Source organism: Schistocerca nitens, chromosome 9 (genome assembly GCF_023898315.1).
Source record: "Schistocerca nitens isolate TAMUIC-IGC-003100 chromosome 9, iqSchNite1.1, whole genome shotgun sequence".
In the NCBI taxonomy this organism is placed as follows: domain Eukaryota; kingdom Metazoa; phylum Arthropoda; class Insecta; order Orthoptera; family Acrididae; genus Schistocerca; species Schistocerca nitens.
The window spans coordinates 259,849,528-259,871,419 of NC_064622.1; the positions used below are offsets into that span (position 1 = coordinate 259,849,528).

The 21,892-nt window shown below is 38.7% G+C and overlaps 1 protein-coding gene across 1 annotated transcript in view; it reads left to right on the top strand.

Moving 5' to 3' along the window:
• The window catches only part of LOC126204174 (uncharacterized), a 123,680-nt gene that overhangs the window by 93,556 nt on the left and 8,232 nt on the right, over nucleotides 1–21,892 (top strand). The window contains exon 8 of the mRNA XM_049938580.1: nucleotides 2,059–2,217. Coding sequence (XP_049794537.1) covers nucleotides 2,059–2,217 — 159 coding nt within the window. The remainder of the gene's footprint in view (nucleotides 1–2,058; nucleotides 2,218–21,892) is intronic.

Consider the following 21,892-nt stretch of genomic DNA (forward strand, 5'->3'; position numbering starts at 1 on the left):
AAAACTTGCTGTCCGACACCCCAGCACTCTTAGGGATGAAACTGAGAGTAGGAAAGGGAGGGCAGATGTGGGGAGGGAGGGGGGTGGTTGGGGAGGCACATGTGATTGTAACTCTGGAATACATGGAGAAATAGGTACACATATTAGTACCACTAGATAATTACTGTGAGGGTAACACAGCCCTAAAATCCCTGTTTATGTGTTTGGTGTGAACAAATAGTGACATGTAAGCTGAAACCAAAGGCTCCATTAAATTATCATTCACTTACTTCCCATGTTACCACATATATTCACTGAAAAGGAGTCCATTAGTCCCGAACACACCCTGTTTAGATAGTCAAATGTTATATTATGTTAATACTGCAGTGAATTTGCAAAAGTCTTTTGTGTATAATTTATATACTGAATTTGTATGTTTTAAATGATCTAAATAAACTAAATTTGGTTTTGCAATATATAGACAGGTTTCATTGCTATTCCTAACTAATATAAGATCAAGACAAATAAATAACTGGGCAGTGGCATGTAACCAGCTAATTTTATTTAATAATCAATCAAAATGTTGTTTTCTTGCACTTACACCACTCATAGAAATAATGTCAATGATTCATTATGCGTTGATTTTATTTTACTTTATTGGTGTTAAGCCAAATTTGTGTGTATTGAAAGTTTATGAAAATTGAATCAAAATTGTCATAAATTTTGAGCATATTCTCCTCTTACACTGTTCACAATTAAAGTGCATTTTCAGATTACTGAAAATACTTGTGCAAAATGAAATGTTTGGTGTACTTGTCATTTTAGATAGATAGCGAACATGTATCACATAAAGAAGGATCACGAATTTCAGCTGCACAACAGATGTTGACATTGACCAGATAAATTATTAAACATGCATCTGAGACAAGATTATGTAACTGAGACCAAATAATCATAAGAAAATTGGTATAACAGTTAATGAAACCTCCTGGCAGATTAAAACTGTATGTTAGACTGAGACACAGACTTGGGAACTTTGCCTTTCATGGCAAGTGCTCTGTTGATTCAGCTACCCAAGCACAACTCATGACCCATTACTTAATGTCTGCCCAAGGTTTGTTGAGGTTGTTTTGGGGGAAGAGACCAAACTGCAAGGTCATTGGTCTCATCGGATTAGGGAAGGACGCGGAAGGAAGCCAGCCGTGCCCTTTCAAAGGAACCATCCCGGCATTTGCCTGGAGCAATTTAGGGAAATCACGGAAAACCTAAATCAGGATGGCCGGACGGGGGATTGAACTGTCTGCCCAAGGGCCCAGAGAGTTGTAGGTAGAAAATTTTTCACTCTTGGCTACATTTTTGTTGGGAGTCATGAACCAGAAGTTGCAACAAAGTCGCCAGTTTAGTAGAACAAGACAATAATGTTATCAGGATACATTGTTTAGAAAAGTGAGATCCCACATCCGGATTTATTATAGGTTAACAAGAGCTAGTTACAACACAATTTACAACAAATTGTCCATGATGATGCATCATATCTTTTATATAAGTTTCCTACAAAATCATGAATGATAGAATGCAAACATTGGAATAAGTTTTGCAGTCTTCAATACCAGAAGATGGCACATACATAAAAACAAGGAAGCGGAAGCTGTTGTCATTGAGGTTCTGTATTCAATTATCCTTATAGAGGGTGAATATACACAAAGTTTTAGATAGTAATTTGATGGCACTGGTTTTATCTGTGGAGAAAATACTTGTGAGTAATTTGCACTGATACAAGTTTCTTGCACTTACATATTTATCAGTTACATTTATTTCTTTTCATCTTTCTACCAGTATAAGGAAACAGGGTCATTTTGTAATGTCAGTGTAAACATTATTTGTGAATGAAATAAGTTTTGCTGCGCAGAATATGTTTAAAGTCTGTAATCTCCTGCAACAGCCCTCTATAGGCAGACATACTCATTGTATTTAATTATAAAAAATTAATGGGACAAGTCAATAAAGTTCCACACAGTATGTTTCATCATTTGATAATTGCAACAGAAATGAAATAACTTGAAAAATACCTTGTTGCAGGTACAGATTTTTTGATGATGAGGTTCTAGATGGAAGCGATCCTGTCACCCTGCATCCATTACAGAATGGTTATATCAGCTATAAAAATAATACTGATTGTGCATTAATAACAACACCTACTGCACCAAGGACACCAGAATCACCAAATGAACAAAACAGGTGAATGCATTTACTGGCAGAAGGTTAATAACTGCATTTTCATACTTACTAAAGAATAAAAGGAGGCACTGAGAATGACTGTTATACGGTAAAACTTTGTTTATATGCTTTTCAATGACTATAGGAAAAAAATGTATAAGTGTGAAAAATGTATATATGAAATATAGCACCATACTATCAAATTAATTCGTAACACAAATGAAAAATCCAGTAAATAAAAAGTTACATTCTACATAACTTTATATAGGCTTACTAGGTACCATACTGAACAAAGATATAAAGAAAAACGTAAACCTCTACACAGAAGAAAACATAATTTTGTAAAACAAAAAGTCCATAATATTTCTTGTTTTTTCTTTGATGTGGCAATAGCTTACACTGTCCCCTCAAAATGGGATAACTCTGTCATTATTTTATCAGAAACAGTGTGGTGCATCACAAATTGTTTAATTATTTATAATGCATTTACTGCATTGTTAAACATCTTGGAGGAATGCTGAGGCTCTTCTGTGTCATCCTCATCATCAGTTTCGTCCTTTTCCAGGTCCTGTGATGACATTGAACTATCTCAGCGATAGTTGTGGGTTCTGTAGTGATGAGGTTTTCATCAATGTTCACATAATCCTCAAATGATGCCTGCTCTTAAAGTCGATTCCATTCTTCATCTTTCAGTAAATATACTCAGTATGATCATTTCCACCAAGATCATGGACTTCATTTTCAAATCAGGTTTTTTGGAAACCGTTCCGAATGGTATAGTCTGAAACTGTGCCATGAAGCTGCAGTGTAGTACAGTGCCTATCAGAAGAAGCAAATTCATTAATAATTTCTCAAAGTGTTCTTTGGCTCTGGTAGCACAACATGAAATAAATGGCAAGTAAAACTCTTACCTGTAAAATGTTTATTTTCTTTTCTTCCTGTTTTTCAATGTTTACACACCTGATGGCATGCTGCACAATCATTTTGCAAATATGCAACTTGAAATTATGTATTACTCCAAGGTCAAGTGGCTGGGGCTTACTCGTGCAATTCGCTGGAAAGAATTCTGTGGTGACGTTTCTCAAACAGGAAGTAAGGAGAGGATGTGCTGCACACCTGTCTGCAAACAATAATACTTCTGGCCTGCTGCACCCATTTTCACATCGACATGTCGAAGCCAGCTTTCGAAAACATTTGTCGTAATCCATAATATCTTGTTACTAGTGTATTTTGTGGGAAACATGACAGTGTCCTTAAAACAATGGGGCTTGGCAAATTTGCTAATCGTAAGTGGGGGGAGCTTCTCGCTCCCATCACTGTTAGCACATAACAGCACTGTTACATGTTGTTTACATTGTTTGTCTCCGTAGCAATTCTCGGCTTTGAATGCCATTGTGGGGTCAGGCATTATATTGTAAAACAAGCCTGTCTCACCTGCATTGAAAATGTTTTTAGGAGCATATTGGGATGTCTGTTCTTTCAAACGGGTTTCCTTCCAGTCTCACACTGTTTTGGGATCGACACTTTTGCTTTCGCCACATACCTTCTGACAGCTGATGCCATGTCTTACCTTAAATTTGTACAGCTAACCTGATGGAGCAGTAAAATTTTCCACACTGAGTCAAATTGCAAATTCTTTTGCTTTTTCACAAAGCATTGGGCTACTAATAGGAAAGCCTTCTGCTCTATGTTGTCTGAACCATTGCAACAAACAGTCTTCCATGTCCTCATATTTCCTGCCCTGAATGCAGGTTTGCTTACTAGTAGAAATTCCGAACACACATGCACTCTCTTCAATCTCCTTTGCCTTTGTTACTATAGAATTTAAAGTAGATGCAGAAATTCCTAATTCCTTAGCAATGTCCACTTGCTTTCAATTACTGTTTTCCTTCACAACTCTCAAAATTTGTAGCTTTACATCAATAGTAATGCTTTTCCTTTTTCTTCCACTCATATTACCAGTTCTCAAAATAATTAGAAATACAGTACTATAGCCTATACAGTTGCTGTTGTTGTTGTTGTTGTTGTTGTTGTTGTTGTTGTGGTCTTCAGTCCTGAGACTGGTTTGTTGCAGCTCTCCATGTTACTCCATCCTATGCAAGCTTCTTCATCTCCCAGTACCTACTGCAACCTACATCCTTCTGTATTTGCTTAGTGTATTCATCTCTTGGTCTCCCTCTACGATTTTTACCCTCCACACTGCCCTCCAATACTAAATGGGTGATCCCTTGATGCCTCAACACATGTCCTACCAACCATCCCTTATTCTAGTCAAGTTGTGCCACAACTTCTCTTCTCCCCAATCTTATTCAATACTTCCTCATTAGTTATGTGGTCTACCCATCTAATCTTCAGCATTCTTCTGTAGCACCACATTTCAAAAGCTTCTATTCTCTTCTTGTCCAAACTATTTATCGTCTATGTTTCACTTCCATACATGGCTACACTCCATATAAATACTTCCAGAAATGACTTACTGACACTTAAATCTGTACTCAATGTTAACAAATTTCTCTTCTTCAGAAACACTTTCCTTGCCATTGCCAGTCTACATTTTATATCCTCTCTACTTCGACCATCATCAGTTATTTTGCTCCCCAAATAGCAAAATTCCTTTACTACTTTAAGTGTCTCATTTCCTAATCTAATTCCTTCAGCATCACCCGACTTAATTTGACTACATTCCATTATCCTCGTTTTGCTTTTGTTGATGTTCATCTTATACCCTCCTTTCAAGACACTATCCATTCCACTCAACTGCTCTTCCAAGTCCTTTGCTCTCTCTGACAGAATTACAATGTCATCGGCGAACCTCAAAGTTTCTATTTCTTCTCCATGGATTTTTATACCTACTCCGAATTTTTCTTTTGTTTCTTACACTGCTTGCTCAATATACAGATTGAATAACATCGGGGAGAGACTACAACCTTGTCTCACTCCCTTTCCCGACCAAGCGAGGTGGCGCAGTGGTTAGCACACTGGACTCGCATTCAGGACGGTTCAATCCCGTCTCCAGCCATCCTGATTTAGGTTTTCCGTGATTTCCCTAAATTGTTTCAGGTAAATGCTGGGATGGTTCCTTTGAAAGGGCACAGCCGATTTCCTTCCCCATCCTTCCCTAACCCGAGCTTGCGCTCTGTCTCTAATGACCTCGTTGTCGACGGGACGTTAAACACTAAACTCCTCCTCCTCCTCCTCACTCCCTTCCCAACCACTGCTTCCCTTTCATGTCCCTCGACTCTTATAACTGCCATCTGTTTTCTGTACAAATTGTAAATAGCCTTTTGCTCCTTGTATTTTACCCCTGCCACCTTCAGAATTTGAAAGAGAGCATTCCAGTTAACGTTGTCAAAAGCTTTCTCTAAGTCTACAAATGCTAGAAACGTAGGTTTGCCTTTTCTTAATCTAGCTTCTAAGATAAGTCGTAGGGTCAGTATTGCCTCACGTGTTCCAACATTTCTACGGAATCCAAACTGATCTTCCCCGAGGTCGGCTTCTACTAGTTTTTCCATTCGTCTGTAAAGAATCCGCGTTAGTATTTTGCAGCCGTGACTTACTAAACTGATAGTTCGGTAATTTTCATATTTGTCAACACCTGCTTTCTTTTGGATTGGAATTATTATATTCTTCTTGAAGTCTGAGGGTATTTCGCCTGTTTCATACATCTTGCTCACCAGATGGTAGAGTTTTGTCAGGACTGGCTCTCCCAATGCTATCAGTAATTCTAATGGAATGTTGTCTACTCCCGGGGCCTTGTCTCGACTCAGTCTTTCAGTGCTCTGTCAAAGTCTTCACGCAGTATTATATCTCCCATTTCATCTTCATCTACATCCTCTTCCATTTCCATAATATTGTCCTCAAGTACATCGCCTTTGTGTAGACCCTCTATATACTCCTACCACGTTTCTGCTTTCCCTTCTTTGCTTAGAACTGGGTTGCCATCTGAGCTTTTGATATTCATCCAAGTGGTTCCCTTTTCTCCAAAGGTCTCTTTAATTTTCCTGTAGGCTGTATCTATCTTACCCCTAGTGAGATAAGCCTCTACATCCTTACATTTGTCCTCTAGCCATCCCTGCTTAGCCATTTTACACTTCCTGTCGTTCTCATTTTTGAGACGTTTGTATTCCTTTTTGCCTGCTTCATTTACTGCATTTTTATATTTTCTCCATTCATCAATTAAATTCAGTATTTCTTCTGTCACCCAAGGATTTCTACTACTTCTTCCTCTGCTGCCTTCACTACTTCATCCCTCAAAGCTACCCATTCTTCTTCTACTGTATTTCTTCCCCCCATTCCTGTCAATTGTTCCCTTATGCTCTCCCTGAAACTCTGTACAACCTCTGGTTTAGTCAGTTTATCCAGGTTCCATCTCCTTAAATTCCCATCTTTTTGCAGTTTCTTCAATTTTAATCTACAGGTTGTGGTCAGAATCCACATCTGCCACTGGTAATGTCTTACAGTATGAGGTGTGATGTGTTTCGGGATTCCCGAGTGACATGCAACAATTCTTGTCCAGTTGTGCCATAGTTCAGCAGAAGTCATGTAATTTTGGGAAAACAAATGAGTGCTATACCTACTACCAGCCTTCCCTAAGGCTGTCACCATTACTGTAATAGTAAGTTTCATACATTATACTGTACTTCCCAATACTGTACAGTCTCTGTATAACATCTGGTTTTTGTGATGACTCTATATTTGCAGTTTATACTGTTGTGTATCTGTAAAACAATGTCAAGTGTGTCACATTAAAAATTAAGTGTTAGTTGGATTCGGATGCTTGCAACAAAGTGATTTTCTAGTTGGCAACTGTGGTGGTGTGTCAATAGATGGAGCTTAGGCCAGTATTATACTATCAAATTTTCTTTCACAGTGATCTTTGACGTGGCACAAAAGGGGGCATTTCACTGTCATCAAATATTTACTCAAAGTTCCTTCATAATGGCCTATAACAACTTAATACTATTCTCTGCAGTTCAATTTTACTTACGGCATCGGCAGTGTAGTGTGCTGATGTTGGCAACACCATCTTCATATAATTCAAATGTTTTCTTATGAAATGTTCATTTTATGAGTACAACTAATTTACTGAGCGGACAAGAGTCCATACAAGAATCTGTCAAGCATAGAGCAAGAACAGCTTCAATTATTTACTTTGTGGTGAAATGAATCGCCAGCAATGAATGGTCATTGCAACCATCAACACACTAAGCCACCGATGCCGTAAGTAAAATTATACCTAGTCTGCAGTTGCATTGTGATTGCATTTGCAAGAGAAACAGAAGAAAAGGAAACATACTTGGGTGAAGCTGTGGACTTCATGGCGAGATGAAAAAGATAAACAAAAAAAAATTTGCTACAGAAGCTGCAAGCCGAGGATGTAAAGTTGCATGAAAATCCCTTTGGGAATGGACGAGAGTACATTTCAATATGTGCTCAAGAAAGAGGCTCCTCATATTATGAAGCTGAACACACTCCTCAGAAATGCTACATCCGCAAAAGACAGACTTAACATAACACTGTGATTTCTAGCTACTCTAGTTTACAGTACCAGTATAGCACTCTAATGTTGCAGTGCACATTGATGAACACAATACCAGAAATGTTTGAAGCTATTTATAATGCACTAGATACGTGAAGGCAAATAAATTCAATACGTACTGCAGTCATGAAAAATTTTTATTTCCACAGAAGTTGCAGATTTTCTCTTTTATATTCTCAGGAGTATATCTTGGCTGTACTTCACGGCTAATAGCATCAGCAATTTTTTTATAGTTCTCACTTTATATTCCTTTTTTTGTACTCGGGATGTCATAAGCGACACAGTGCTTCATCTGCCTCAAATATTTCTATTAATTTCGTTATATATGTGATGCACCATGTAAATCTAGGAGTCATATTGATAAAAATTGTGTGTCAGACAGCTGCAGTGATGCTAGTGCTCCAAGTGGTTGATTTCTCCATGCAGTAAACATAAGGTGAACGCTTCCTTTGATAAGAACTCTAATGCGAGGCGCTAGAGTTGATCAAAGAAAATTTGACCAATGCCTAACTTCGTCAAAGTTCCTTATTACACTATCAAATTTTATTGTAGTCTAATATCGGCCTTACCAATCCACTTCTCGGCAACCAACTCTGAAACACTGCACCATAACTTGTCCACACTGTGATAATTCATCTTGGGGGGGAGGGGGGGGGTATAGGGTATAAGTGAGGAAAACATATAAGTGAAAAATGTATAAATGAAGTTTTACTTTATATGGATTTATTATTACTGTTATTGGCAGTGAACTAATGCAGGGTATTATTCTTGTCACATAAGTAAGATTGTATGATTTATGATTTTTGTTTTGGCAGGTCATGACCACAAGTATTCAGCTATACATAGCAGGAGTAATGTAATAGTATCTTGAAATATTATTGGCACTGTGATTGCGTGGAACTAACTTAAAAGCTATTATAAATTTTTGTCTTTTGTAGTCCTTTTACATAGCTTGAATACAAAGATTTAGTGAGACATTGGCAAGATTTTTTGCTTTCAGTTGGTGTAATTATATAATACTTCGATCTACTCCATTATTCCGCTGTCAACTGAACCCTCACCTAATTGTGCCACATCACAAAAATAGTGACAGGAAATCACAATGAACAACTGTTTGTTGATTATACATTCCAGTTTCACACAATATATTATAATCTTGCAGTGACCAGATAAGACTGCAGTTTAGAGTTAACTTAGATAATGAAACTAAACTTTATTTGAAATGGAATTACTCAGAAACAAGTGTGGAGAATCCTTATCCAGGTGTACTTGAAGGCAGTTGTGTGTTACTTGTAGTGATACAAGGGACGAGGATTAAGGGTTATGTTTAATGGCAACACAGTAAACAGGCAAATTGTGGAATTTATTGTGACTGTTCTGGGGAGCTTGTGTATGAGGTGGTAGGAATGGAGGGGAACAGGTTGGATTCATGTGAAAATGTCAGAGATGAGCCTAAGGATGTGACCAGTTATTGGTGTTTGTAAGTGAAGGTGTTGACAAAGACTGTTCACTCACTAACCACTGCAGTTCATCACAACAGTGGTGGGGGCTTTATCTGCAAGTAAGGTGTAAGAAATGATCTTTGACAAGTAATCAAAATGTCATGGGTCCTGGGTATGAACCTTGCTTAAATTTTGAATACAAATCTCCAGCAGTGGCGGCCAAAGACTTCCAGCGGAAGAAGCCACCCTCATTCTGCCAAAGGCATTGTCAAAAAGGGTGGAGGAGCAGATAGAGGTTCAGGTCACTATCTTGCCCTTGCAGTGGCAAAATGCCCTGAAAAGGTGGAAAAGTCAGCAGTTACCTATGGCATGAGGATGTAGAAGGTAACGGAAACCACTACATTAAATACGCGCAGTTAATATGCACAGGATATGTGGCTGGTAATTGAAAAAGTGTCATGATTATCTCTCCATTGGAACAAAAATCCCCCCATTTGGATTTCTGGGAGGGGACTGCCAAGGAGGAGATGACCATGAGAAAAAGGTGAAATAACCAATGAAACAGTTACGTTCTGTGAGGCAGGGCATGGAATGTCAGAAGTTTGAATTTGGTAGGTAAGCTAGTAAACCTGAAAAGGGAGATTCTAAGGCTCGATCTGGATATAGTGGGGGGTCAGTGAGGTGAAATGGAAAGAAGACAAGGATTTTTGGTCAGACAAGTATAGGATAATATCAACAGCAGCAGAAAATGGTATAATGGGAGTAGGATTTGTTATGAATAGGAATGTAGAGCAGAGAGTGAGTTACCATGAAAAGTTCAGTGATAGAGTTGTTTTCATTAGAATCGACAACAAACCAACACTGACAGCAATAGTTCAGGTATATATGCTGACATCATTAGGAAAAGATGATAGAGAGAGAGAGAGAGAGAGAGAGAGAGAGAGAGAGAGAGTGAGCATGTGTATGAGGATATTGAACAGGTAATTCAGTATGTAAGGGAAGGTAAAAATCTAATATTCATGGGGGATTGGAATGCAGTTGTAAGGAAAGTAGCAGAACTAATGTGTACAAGAGAATATGGGCTTAGTAGTAGCAATAAGAGAGGAGATAGACGAAGTGAGTTCTGCAATAAATTTTCAGGAATCACAAGGGGATGGGGAAGGCCAGGGGACATAGGAAAATTTCAATTGGATTACATGGTCAGTCAGAGGTTGCGAAATCAAATATTGGATTGTAAGATGTACCTAGGAGGTGGTATGGAGCATAATTTGACTTTGATTAAGAGTAGCATGAAGTGTAAGAGACTAGTCAGGGAGAATAAGTGCACAAAGATGTGGGTGACAGGAGTAGTTTGGAGTGATGGGATGTGCTTGAAGTTCTCTGAGACTATAGATACTGTACTAATGATAGTTCAGCAGGCAGTTCAGTTGAAGAGGAATGGACATCTGTAAAATGGACAATCACAGAAGTTGGAAAGAAAAACAGATAAAAAGAAATAACTATGAAAAACCATCAGTAACAGAAGGAATACTTCAGTTGATAGAGGAAGGAAAGAAGTACAAAAATGTTCAGGGAAATTGAAGAACACAGAAGTACAAGTGACTTATAAACAAAATAAATAGGGAGTGCAGGGAAGCTTAGGCAAATTGGCTGCATGAAAAAAGTGAACGAATAAAAAAAGAAGTGATTGTCCAGAAGACTGACTCAGAATAAAGAAAAGTCAAAATGAATTAAAAGCAAGGGCAGAAACATTAAGAGAGTGCTGTGGAAATTGCAATGTTGTATGCAGAGGAGAGAGAGGATAGGTGGAAAGAGTACATTGGAGGCCTCTGAGGGAGGGGACTTGTCTGTTGATATGACAGAAGTAGAAATAGGAGTCGATAGGGAAGAGACAGGGTATCCAGTAATAGAATTGGAATTTAAAAAGAGTTTTGGAACATTTAAGATCAAATAAAGCAGAAGAGATAGACAACATTTCAATGGGATTTCTAAAATCATTAGGGGAACTTGCAACAAAACAACTATTCACATTTGGGTGTAGGGTTATGAGACTGCTGATATACCAGCAGACATCCATGCATGCAATTCCCAAGATTGTAAGAGCGACAAGTGTGGGAGTTGTCACACAGTCAACTTAACAACTCCAGCTCAGTTGCTGACAAGAATAACATACAGAAAAATGGAGAAGAAAATTGAGGATCTGTTGGATGAAGATCAGTTTGGCTTTAAGAAAGATAAAAGCAACAGAGAGGCATTTCTGATGTTGGGATTGATAATGGAAGCAAGACTGAAGAGTAACCAAACACGTTGAGAGGATTAGTCGACCTGTAAAAAATGTTCACTAATGTAAAATGGTGTACGAGATGTTTGAAATTCTGGGAGAAATAGGGATAAACAATAGGGAGAGATGGGTAATCTGTACTAAAGACAATTAATTGTTTAATGTTGTTACCAAAAATCTCAAAAAGTTCTTGACTGATTTACTTCAACCTTGTCTTGACTGATTTACTTCAACCTTGTCTTTTTTTCCCTTTCATTTCAGTGACCCCCACTATATCTAGACTAAACCATAGCATTTCCCTTTCCAAATTTTCTAGCTTCCCTGTAATAAACAATTGAATGGACATAAGCTACAGATTTTTCAAATATATGTAATACATATATGTCATATAGCAGGGAAACTTTGTTAGCAAAAATCTTGAAAAGTTCTTGAGTGATTAACTCTGAATATTGATGTGATGCTCTGATAAACGTTCAGACAGACATAAGCTTCATATTTTAAAATACATGTAGTATATAAACATATGTATAATATGAAAAGGGGAAAATTGTTAACAAAAATCTCAGAAAGTCCTTTATCACTTTACTTCAAATTTTTACATGATGCTCTATAAATATTCATATGAACATAGACTGCATATCTTTTTAATAAAAAATATACAGGTTTTCTGTTAAAACTGGCTGTGAGAAACAAAACGCTGTGCTGTGAACCGATAAAGTAACTGTGTTATCAGGGCATTAGACAAATCATTTTTTTCTGTAAATGTTCTTTGTGTGTTTGTGTAAAATTTTAAACAAAAATTGTATACACAACAATATACGGTTTGTTTTCTTCCTCACAATCGGGTTTAAAAGAAAACAAGAAAATTGCATTTATGGCTTATGTTTAGAATACTACTACAGAATCTGAATCATCTGAAACTTTGTAATCTTAGCTGTTCACAGATTAAAACTGTGCAAAATACTGTCATAGAAGCTACTATCCTCATAGATCCAGCTGCTGGAGAGGTCTCTCTCATAAGTTGTATATCGGTGATCCTAGCTGATTTACCCACTCATTTTAAGTAACTAAAATTCCCAATCAAAGTTTTGTTTGGTTTTAATAACAATACTTAAGGCTAAAAGTTAGAGAGAGGGTTGAAGAGGAGATGAACAGAGAAGAGGAAGGAGGAAAAGGACATAGAAAGCGAGATGGGGGGATGGTGAGAGCTGTGCAGGAGGAGGCAGATAGAGGGAGGGTAGAGGAGGAGATTAAAACATGTGTCCAATTCCAGTACTTACTGAGCAGTTGTGAAGCAATGCCAGGTTCGCCAGTATACAATATGTGCAGGAACCAAGAGTGAACAACAAGACTGGAAGACCAAGAATGAAGTGCTTTAGTTAACAAGGGGTAAGACAGTGGTGTAGTGTTTTGCCCCTACTGTTTAATCTGTACATCAAAGAAGTGAGGATGGAAATAAAAGAAAAGTTCAAGAGTGGCATTAATTTTCAAGGTGAAAGGATATCAATAATAATATCTGCTGATGACATGGTTAACCTCGGTGAATGCGAAGAAGAATTACAGGGGCTGTTGAATGAAATGAAGAATCTAATGAGTGCCGAATACGCACTGAGAATAAATTGAAGAAAGACAAAAGTAATTAGAAGTAGCAGAAATGAGAAACTTAACAGTGTTGGTGATCATGAAGTAGATGACGTTAAGGAATGCTACCTAAGCAGAAGATTAGCCCATGATGGTCAGAGCAAGATAGACATAAAAACAGACTAGCACTTCCGAAAAGGGCATTCCTGGCCAAGAGAAATGTACATGTATCAAACATAGGCTTTAATTTAGGAAGGCATTTGTAAGAATGTATGTTTGGAGCACAGCTTTGTATGTATGTTGTAATCTTACCCTCCCACACATCACCATTAAAGTTCTCATTTTTTGCATAAATTTTTGAAAATTATGAGAGGAGTAAGATTACAAAAGAACTACTTTTTACTTATCTTGTTTTTGTAGATGACTCAAGTCTTGTCTAAGAATACTTTCTTGCAGCTGAAAATTTCGATTCCTTACGTTTGTGATGACATAATAACTATTGAAGAATTGCCTGTTGCTATGAACATCCTTTTATTTTATCCCATTCTTCTAAGTCACACTAACTTTACAATTTCCACATTCAAAAACCAATAATTACATTGTTGTTGAAAAGTTTAGCAAAGTATAGGCATGCCCACCACCACTTACATTTTGCAGTACTCACACTTTCCAAAGAGTTTACAAAGCAAATGATTTTACAAACTTTCTCCCAAATTATATCATTATTTCATAAATTAATCCAGAAACAAATTTAATAATTAGTGTTTGATTGTGCAATTAATAATATGAATTTCAAATATGCAACAAATTTTGTAATTTCAAATATTTTTAAAAGAGGAGTAATTTTAACTGTTAGTACTTATCAATGTTATACATTAATTTCTTTTTATACCTTTTAGCCTGAAATATAATGCATTGTATACAAAATCATATGAATTCTTTTAATGAAACTGCTGAGATAATTTTAACCTATACAAGATTCTAGAGTATACATGGTATCGGTTGTTTCTCTCTAAAAAAAAAAGTGTGGGAGCACGCAGACGAATAGTTGCGTGTGCACAGTACAGGGGCAGCGGCAAATACTCTTTGATTTGTGTTTGTTTTTGCCTTAGATGTTCTATGTTAATGTCTGGCTCATAGCTTCACAATAAAGTTGAACATTAAGAATATAAACGAGTCTATGATTAATAGAAAGGAGCTACATAGTGGGTACAAAGTGGTGACCCCAAAGTCAAAAGAACACATACAGCAAGAGGCAGAGGAGGACAACGAAGGTACACTGCAACATACGCCAAATGGCAGAAGCTCTACAGCACGATCAGTACACCGGCAAGGTACTCTGCACGGTCAGGTTCAGGAATTATGGAACGACGTTCAACACCATGGAATGGATTCAGCGGAGTGGGACAGTGATATTACCAGGACAAAATCCGCAGCCAGAACACGTATACGAGAGGAAGATTTGCTGGGACAATGCATGAAAGTACGCCCGCAGCCATTCCTGGCTGATAAACAAGAACTTTGGTTCTCCATGTTAGAACTGGCATTCATGCATAATCGGGTAACTGACGACCGGGAAAAGTTCATGATAGCGGCAAACAGTCAGGATGCCAGGGCAGCGGTATTGGTTGAAGAGATAATTAGATGGCTGCCGGGAATGCAACAATATACAACAATGAAGGGCGTTTTAATAAGCCGGCTTACTATACCGCTAGATCGAAGAATCTGCCAGGTGTTGCGAGGTGAATGTAGAGGTGACAGAATTCCCTCCGAATATTGGAGGCATTTGCATGGAATCATGACAGAAAATGAATTTTCGAACATCACACGTCATTCCGTTTGGGCAGCACAGCTTCCACCTGCAGTAAGAGCAGCTGTGGCAGCAAATGATGGATACAATATACAAGCACTACTCTAACTCACCAACAGGGTTCATGCCATGGTTGAACCAACAAATTCTCTCAGTATAGCAAAGGTTGAGGCGATGACGGAAGAATACGAAGCGGCAGCCATTAATAAACAGTGGTGCACTGTTACTGGTACACAACTTCAAAACCTCAAGGAGCAGCTAGACAGGCTGCAGAAGCAGATGGAGGCATTGAGAGCTACCGGTTCGGAGGTCCTGCCAACACATAAGGACAGCAGAGATTCCTGGAAGGAGCAGTTGTGTTGGTATCATCGATGATTCGGGGAGCGAGCCTCAAAGTGCATTCTACCGTCCAGTCACGCTCGCCGCATAAATAACATGGAGATGTTTCTTTATTAACGGTATCTTGGTGACTTTATGTTTGGGATGTGATGGCTTCGTGTTATTATTTGATAGACACGTGGCCAAAGGGGAAATGTACTTCCCTCAGTGACAGCACATCGTTTTGCCTCAAGGCTGCAAATAAACAGCCCATAATGACATATGGCAGTTGTGTCAAGGAAGTGAATTTAGGACCTAGTATTATTTGTCATTAGACTTTTGTCATTGCAGATGTGGCAGAGTGCATATGAGGAGCAGATTTTCTATATGCATTCGGTATTGCGGTGGACATTCAGTTATCGCAGCTTAGAAGGGGCAAAGAGGTGGTGCATGGTCATGAAGGAATAATCACAGAGTTAAAAAACACTGCACAGATATGGAAACATTTCATCGATGAGGTGCTGCGACGGCTAGATTTCACTTTCGCCTATTTAGACGATATACTGGTGTTCTCAGCGACAGCAGCCCTCCGCAAAGAGCACCTCTGGACAGTTTTCGAGAGGCTACGTACTTATGGTGTAGTGGTGAATGACACCAAATGCAGTTTGCGTAAAGATCAGGTGACTTACCTGGGTCACACAGTCTCAGCAGCTGGCATTCGTCCTTTGGAGGAGACGGTCGAGGTTATATAGAAGATGCCTCGCCCGTTAGATTTGCAACAGTTGTGGAGGTTCCTAGGTGTTTTAAATTTTTACTGCAGACATCTGCCAGGAGCTGCGGCTTTTCAAGTGCCACTCACGGAGGCTTTGGCGGGCATGAACACCGGGAAAAATCAGAAGCTACAACGGACATCAAGCATGAAGCGGGCGTTCGAGCGGATCAAGGAAAGTCTAAAGCAAGCGGTTTTACTAGCTCACCCAGAGAAAGATGCGAAGCTAGCTAGTCTTCTCCAAGAAACTCACAGCAGAATTGGTGTGCATATGATAGAGAGCTGCTGGCTGCTTATGAAGTCATAAGGTATTTCCAGCCTTATGTGGAAGCCAGACCATTTACATTGTTTACAGAACGCAAACTTCTCACTTTCGCATTCTGCAAGCATACGGATACTTTGTCACCTAAACAATTCAGGCAACTGGAATATATAAGCCTGTTCACTACTGATTTACGACATATTAACGTGGCAGAGAATATGGTGGCAGGTTACTTCTTACGAGTTGCGGCAATAAAGTATTCAGTGAACTATGCTACAATGGCAAGAGAGCAGAAAGATGATGCACAACTGCAAGTTTTTCGGCAGAGCACGCCCACCGGGTTGAAGTTAAGAAAACTGTGTCCGGAAGGTGAGACAATACAGTTATGGTGCGATACCTCACAGGGACGGCCTTGACCTTTTGTGCTGGAGAGTTTGCGCCAGAAAGTATTCGAAGGATTACATGGTTTGGCTCATCCGGGACCTCAAGCGAGTGTAAATTTAATGACGGAGCATTTCGTGTGGCCAGGAATTAAGAGAGACTGTCGGAAGTCTGTGCCAGATGTGCCTGGATTGTCAGCGATGTGAAGTGGGACGCCATGTGAAGAAGCCAGTGGGTAAAGTTGACGGGCCAACTGGTCGTTTTGAACATGTGCATCTGGATATTGTTGGAATGTTGCCAATGTCCGAAGGCTATCGGTACCTATTGACGGCAATTGACAGATTTTTGAGATGGCCAGAAGCAATCCCCATTTCAGACATATCAGCAGAGACAGTCAGTCAGGCGTTCTTGACGACGTGGATAGCACGGTTCGGATGTCCGGTACATGTCACGATGGATCAAGGATGTCAGTTTGAATCATCCTTTTTCCTGGAGCTGGCAAACATGAGCGGGTTCCGCTGTCACTGTACCGCAAGTTATCATCTGTAAAGCAACGGCATGGTAGAGCGGTGGCACCGAACACTTAAGGCCGCATTAATGTGCCGTGGTGAGAATTGGTCAGCAGCATTGCCACTAGTGTTACTAGGATTATGCACTGTTTTCAAACCTGACCTTGGAGCATCTACAGCGGAATTAGTATATGGGGAAACCTTGCGCCTACCTGGAGAGTTTTTTCAGAAGAGTACAGGCGAGATTGACTTGTTAATGAGAGCAAGGGCTCAACTGGCTGAGCTTAGGCCACAACCAGGGACACGGCATGGTGTTAGGCCGTCGTTCGTACATCGAGAATTGAGCAAATGCTCGCATGTAATATTGCAAACCGACGCAGTCAGAACTCCATTGCAGCCACCATATACGGCACCTTATAAAGTACTACACCGTACGGACCAGGCCATGACTATCCTAGTTCACGATAAGAGTGTTACTGTGTCAATAGACTGGGTGAAGCCGGCTCACTTACTGCTGGAAGATGTAATACAAGAAGAGAAGGCGGGCCTGCAGCAAGACGAGGGGTCCCTACAGAGTGCAGCAGATGGTAGGACAGCAAGCCGGATGAAGCCGTGAGAGGATACGACAATGGAGGAAGTACAGCCGGAAATTCGCACAAGAGCTGGGCGAAGGGTCCGGTACAAGTTTCCGCACATTCCTGGAGCTCCGATCTTCAGGGAGGGGGCTGTGTGGGAGCACGCAGATGAATAGTTGGCGTGTGCACAGTACAGGGGCAGTGGCAAAGACTCTAGTGCGCACATAATCATTTACTCTTTGCTTTGTGTTTGTTTTTGTCTTAGATGTTCTATGTTAATGTATGGCTCATTGCTTCACAATAAAGTTGAACATTAAGAATACGAACGAGTCTATCATTAATAGAATGGAGCTACATAGTGGCTACAAAGATAATGTTAGAGGAGGATGTATCATTATAATGTGAAACACGAACTGTGGAAAACCAGAGCAGAACAGAATAGAAGCATTTGAGATGTTGTGCTACAGAAGAATGTTGAAACTTAGGTGGCCTGAGGATGTAAGGAATGAGGGGGTTCTCCACAGAATTGGTGAGGAACTCAACCGAAGGATAACAGTGACAAAGAGGGACAGGATGATAGGGCATGTGTTAAAACATCGTGGCATAACTTGTGTGATACAAGGGAGTCTGTAGAGGGTAAAAACTGTAGAGGAAGACAGATAATGGAATATATCCAGTAAATAATTGAGGATGTAGACTACAAGTGATACTCTGATATTAAAAAGTTGGCGCATGAGAGGAATTCATGGTAGACTACTCAAACAGTCAGTAGACTGATGACTTAAAGACAGTCAGGTTGGAAACAGTTTTGGGCCTGTGAATGGCTGTACTTTCACTGTCCACAAATTGTGTAGGGAATGAAGACAACAAAAGTTTGGAGGTGAGGAATTTCTGGAAGGCTACAAAAGTATGGTACTATGGAAATGCAGGAAGGTCATAGACATTGGGTGTGTTTCAGATATCAGGGTGGGTGGGAAAGCAGTAGTTCAGCTGCACAGAGTGAATGAAGGAGAATACGTTTTTTATTTCACAATGTCTAAATTGAATATATAGTCTTCTTTTTAAGTCAATAAGAGCCTGGTTTGTATTTCTGAGAAATTGCTAAGAGATTTTTGGTTTGACTTCTAGAAGAAAAACAGAAAACCATGAGTTATAAGTGAATTACTGCCAATAATGGAAAAACAAAAAATATATTGCTCACTTATTAGTTTATTTATCTTCAATACTTAATGTATCAAATGCATAAAACTGCTGTTCACAGCAGTATTGGTGGAGGCCATCAGCATATTAATGAAGAGTTCAAACATGACACCAAGCAGTAGTAAGACATTAGAATCACATTGAGGAGGATTGTGCTTCAGATCCTAGTCTGGCCATCCACATTTAGGTTTTTTCTAAATTGCTTAAAGCAGATTACTCCTTTGAAAGGACACAGCCAATTGCCTTCCCTAACTTAAGCTTGTGCTCTGTCTCTAAAGGTCTCATTATCAATGTGATTTTAAAAACCAGTTCCTTCCTTTTCTAAGGAATCACCTTCAGAGGACGTCATGTTTCCAAGTAGAGAAGGAATTAGCATATTACAGATAAAGTTAGTGAACTGCTTATAGATGTTGACTCTGAAATTATTGGTATATTGGAGTACCACTTAAATAATTTGACAATTCAGAGGCTTCTTTTACCAGGATAAAGATTAGCTGGCTGTTTTTCAAAGGGTTCTTTGCAGAGAGGGGGAGTGGCCATGTATGTAAAAAATGGTATTCCATTTGAGCCCATAGGCAAATCATGGCACTACGTTTAACATATATTTGAATATTGTGCAGGGGTAGTTGAATTTAGTGAAACTAAACTTCTAATTTTTGTTGTTTATAAGTCTCCTAACTCTGACTTCAGAGCATTTCTGCTCAAGCTAAAGAGGGTTCTTGATTCAGTTTATAGGAAGTAATCAGAAATTAGTAATATATGGTGGCTTCAATATTAATTTTGTATATGATTGCGCAAAAAAACGAATGTTGGTAGATCTAAATTAATATGATCTGATGCAGATTGTGTTTTTTCCAACTATGGTGCAAAGGAACAGTAGCACAGCCATAGACAATATTTTTATTCATTCTTCATTACTAGATGGGCATTCTGTTAGTAAAAGGCTGAATGGCCTTTCAGACCATGATGCACAAATGTTAACACTAAAAGGATTTTTCACTCAACCAAATGTCACATATAATTACTATGTAGGAAAGTTAATCGGCCTTAGAAGTCGTTTAACAACTGAAAATGCTATATTCTCTTTTCTCTGTGAGGTACTAGATTGGTTAAACAAAAGGTTTGAATGCTAGGCATATTTTTTGATTTAACTAAGGCATTTTATAGTGTTGATCACAAAATTTTCTCCAGAAGTTGGTCCATTACAGAATATGGGGAGGAGCTCACAACTGGTTCACCTCTTACTTTAACAACAAACAGCAAAAGGTCATTATTCACAGTGTTGAGAATGGCCTGTGATGTGGGGTCTGAGTGGGGTATGGTCAAATGGAGAGTGCCCCAGGGATCAGTGTTGGGGCCACTCCCGTTACTTATTTATATGAATGATATGCTCTCCAGTGTTACGGGTGACTCTCAAATGTTTCTGTTTGCTGATGACACTAAGCTAGGTGGTAAAGGAAGTTGTGTGCAACATTGGCTTCATTTCAAATAATGCAGTTCATCGCTTGTAGAAAATAAACTGACGTTAAATCACAGTAAGACTCAGTTTTACTAACACGCAATTCAATAAAACCAACATTTTAATTTTACAGAATGGGCATATGATGAGTGAAACTGAACAGTTCAAATTTCTAGGTGTTCAGATAGACAGTAAACTGTCATGGAGAGTCCACATTAAGGATCTTGTTCAAACACTTAATACTGTCATTTTTACTATTCGAACGGTATCTGAAGTAAGTGATCGTTCGACACGAAAATTAGTCTACTTTGCTTATTTTCATTTGCTTATGTTGTATGGTATTATATTTTGGGGCAACTCTTCTCATTCTAAAAGGATATTTTTGGCTCAGAAATGGGTGGTTCGGGCAATAAGTGGTGTAAGTTTGAACCTCTTGTCAACCCCTGTTCACTAGTCTGGGTATTTTGACATTGGCCCCTCTCTCTCTCTCTCTCTCTCTCTCTCTCTCTCTCTCTCTCTCTCTCTCTCTCTCTCTCTCTCTCTCTCTCTCTTACTGTTGTTTCTTGTTAACAATATCAGCTCATTCCCAAGAATAAGTTGCTTTCACTCAGTTAATACTTGGCAGAAATCCAACCTGCATTGTATCGGACTTCCTTAACTCTTGTGCGGTAAGGTGTGCAGTATACTGCTGCATCCATTTTCAATGAACTACCACAAGAAATCAAAAATTTTAGCAGTAATCCACGTGCTTTCGAATTGAAACTGAAGAGTTTCCTCATGGGTCACTCCTTCTATTCTGTTGAGGAGTTCCTTGAAAATTTAATCTGATTCTTATGTTATATCGTTGATGGTGTTTACTTAAACATAGGTCTGACTTTTTTTGGGTTTATAAACATTTTATTTTTAGTTGTTATTACTTTTATGTTGTAATTTCATATACCGAGACGTTCCATGACTTGGTCCTATGGAACTTGACGTGAAAATAAAAAACAGCAACCTACAAGACGATTGCAGAACATGTCTAAAACTTATTTAAAAATTACATGTAATATACTTTTTATGGTTAATGAACCTTGAGTGCAGGTACTTCAGTGCAGGTTATTGACAAACACCAAATGAAACACAACTTGGAAGGATTTCTTGTTATTCTGGTAGACAAAAGCTTAAACTGAAGCAGTATATTAACAATTTAATCAAAAAATTCGTGTCATCATGCTTAAAAACATTACTTACATTATTGATCTGAAGACAAAATTAATAGCTCACTGTGTACACTTTCTCTCTTTGCTGTTTGCAGGAATTATCCTCTAGAGTTATGCAACGCTACAGGAAAATCGTATAGATAGCTCTTTAATAATGCCAAAAAACTGTAATGTTTTATAATAGAAAACAAAAGTAATTACCTTTTATACTGTTTTTTCCCTGTCTAGGATTCAGAATGGGGGATTCATTTTATTAGGTGCAAAAGACTCTGACAGTTGGCTATAGACTTAATGCAGTAAATTAGGAACCTATATACATGTAAAAGTAAGTTAAAAACATCTCATACTAGCCATCTGAATATTTTTAT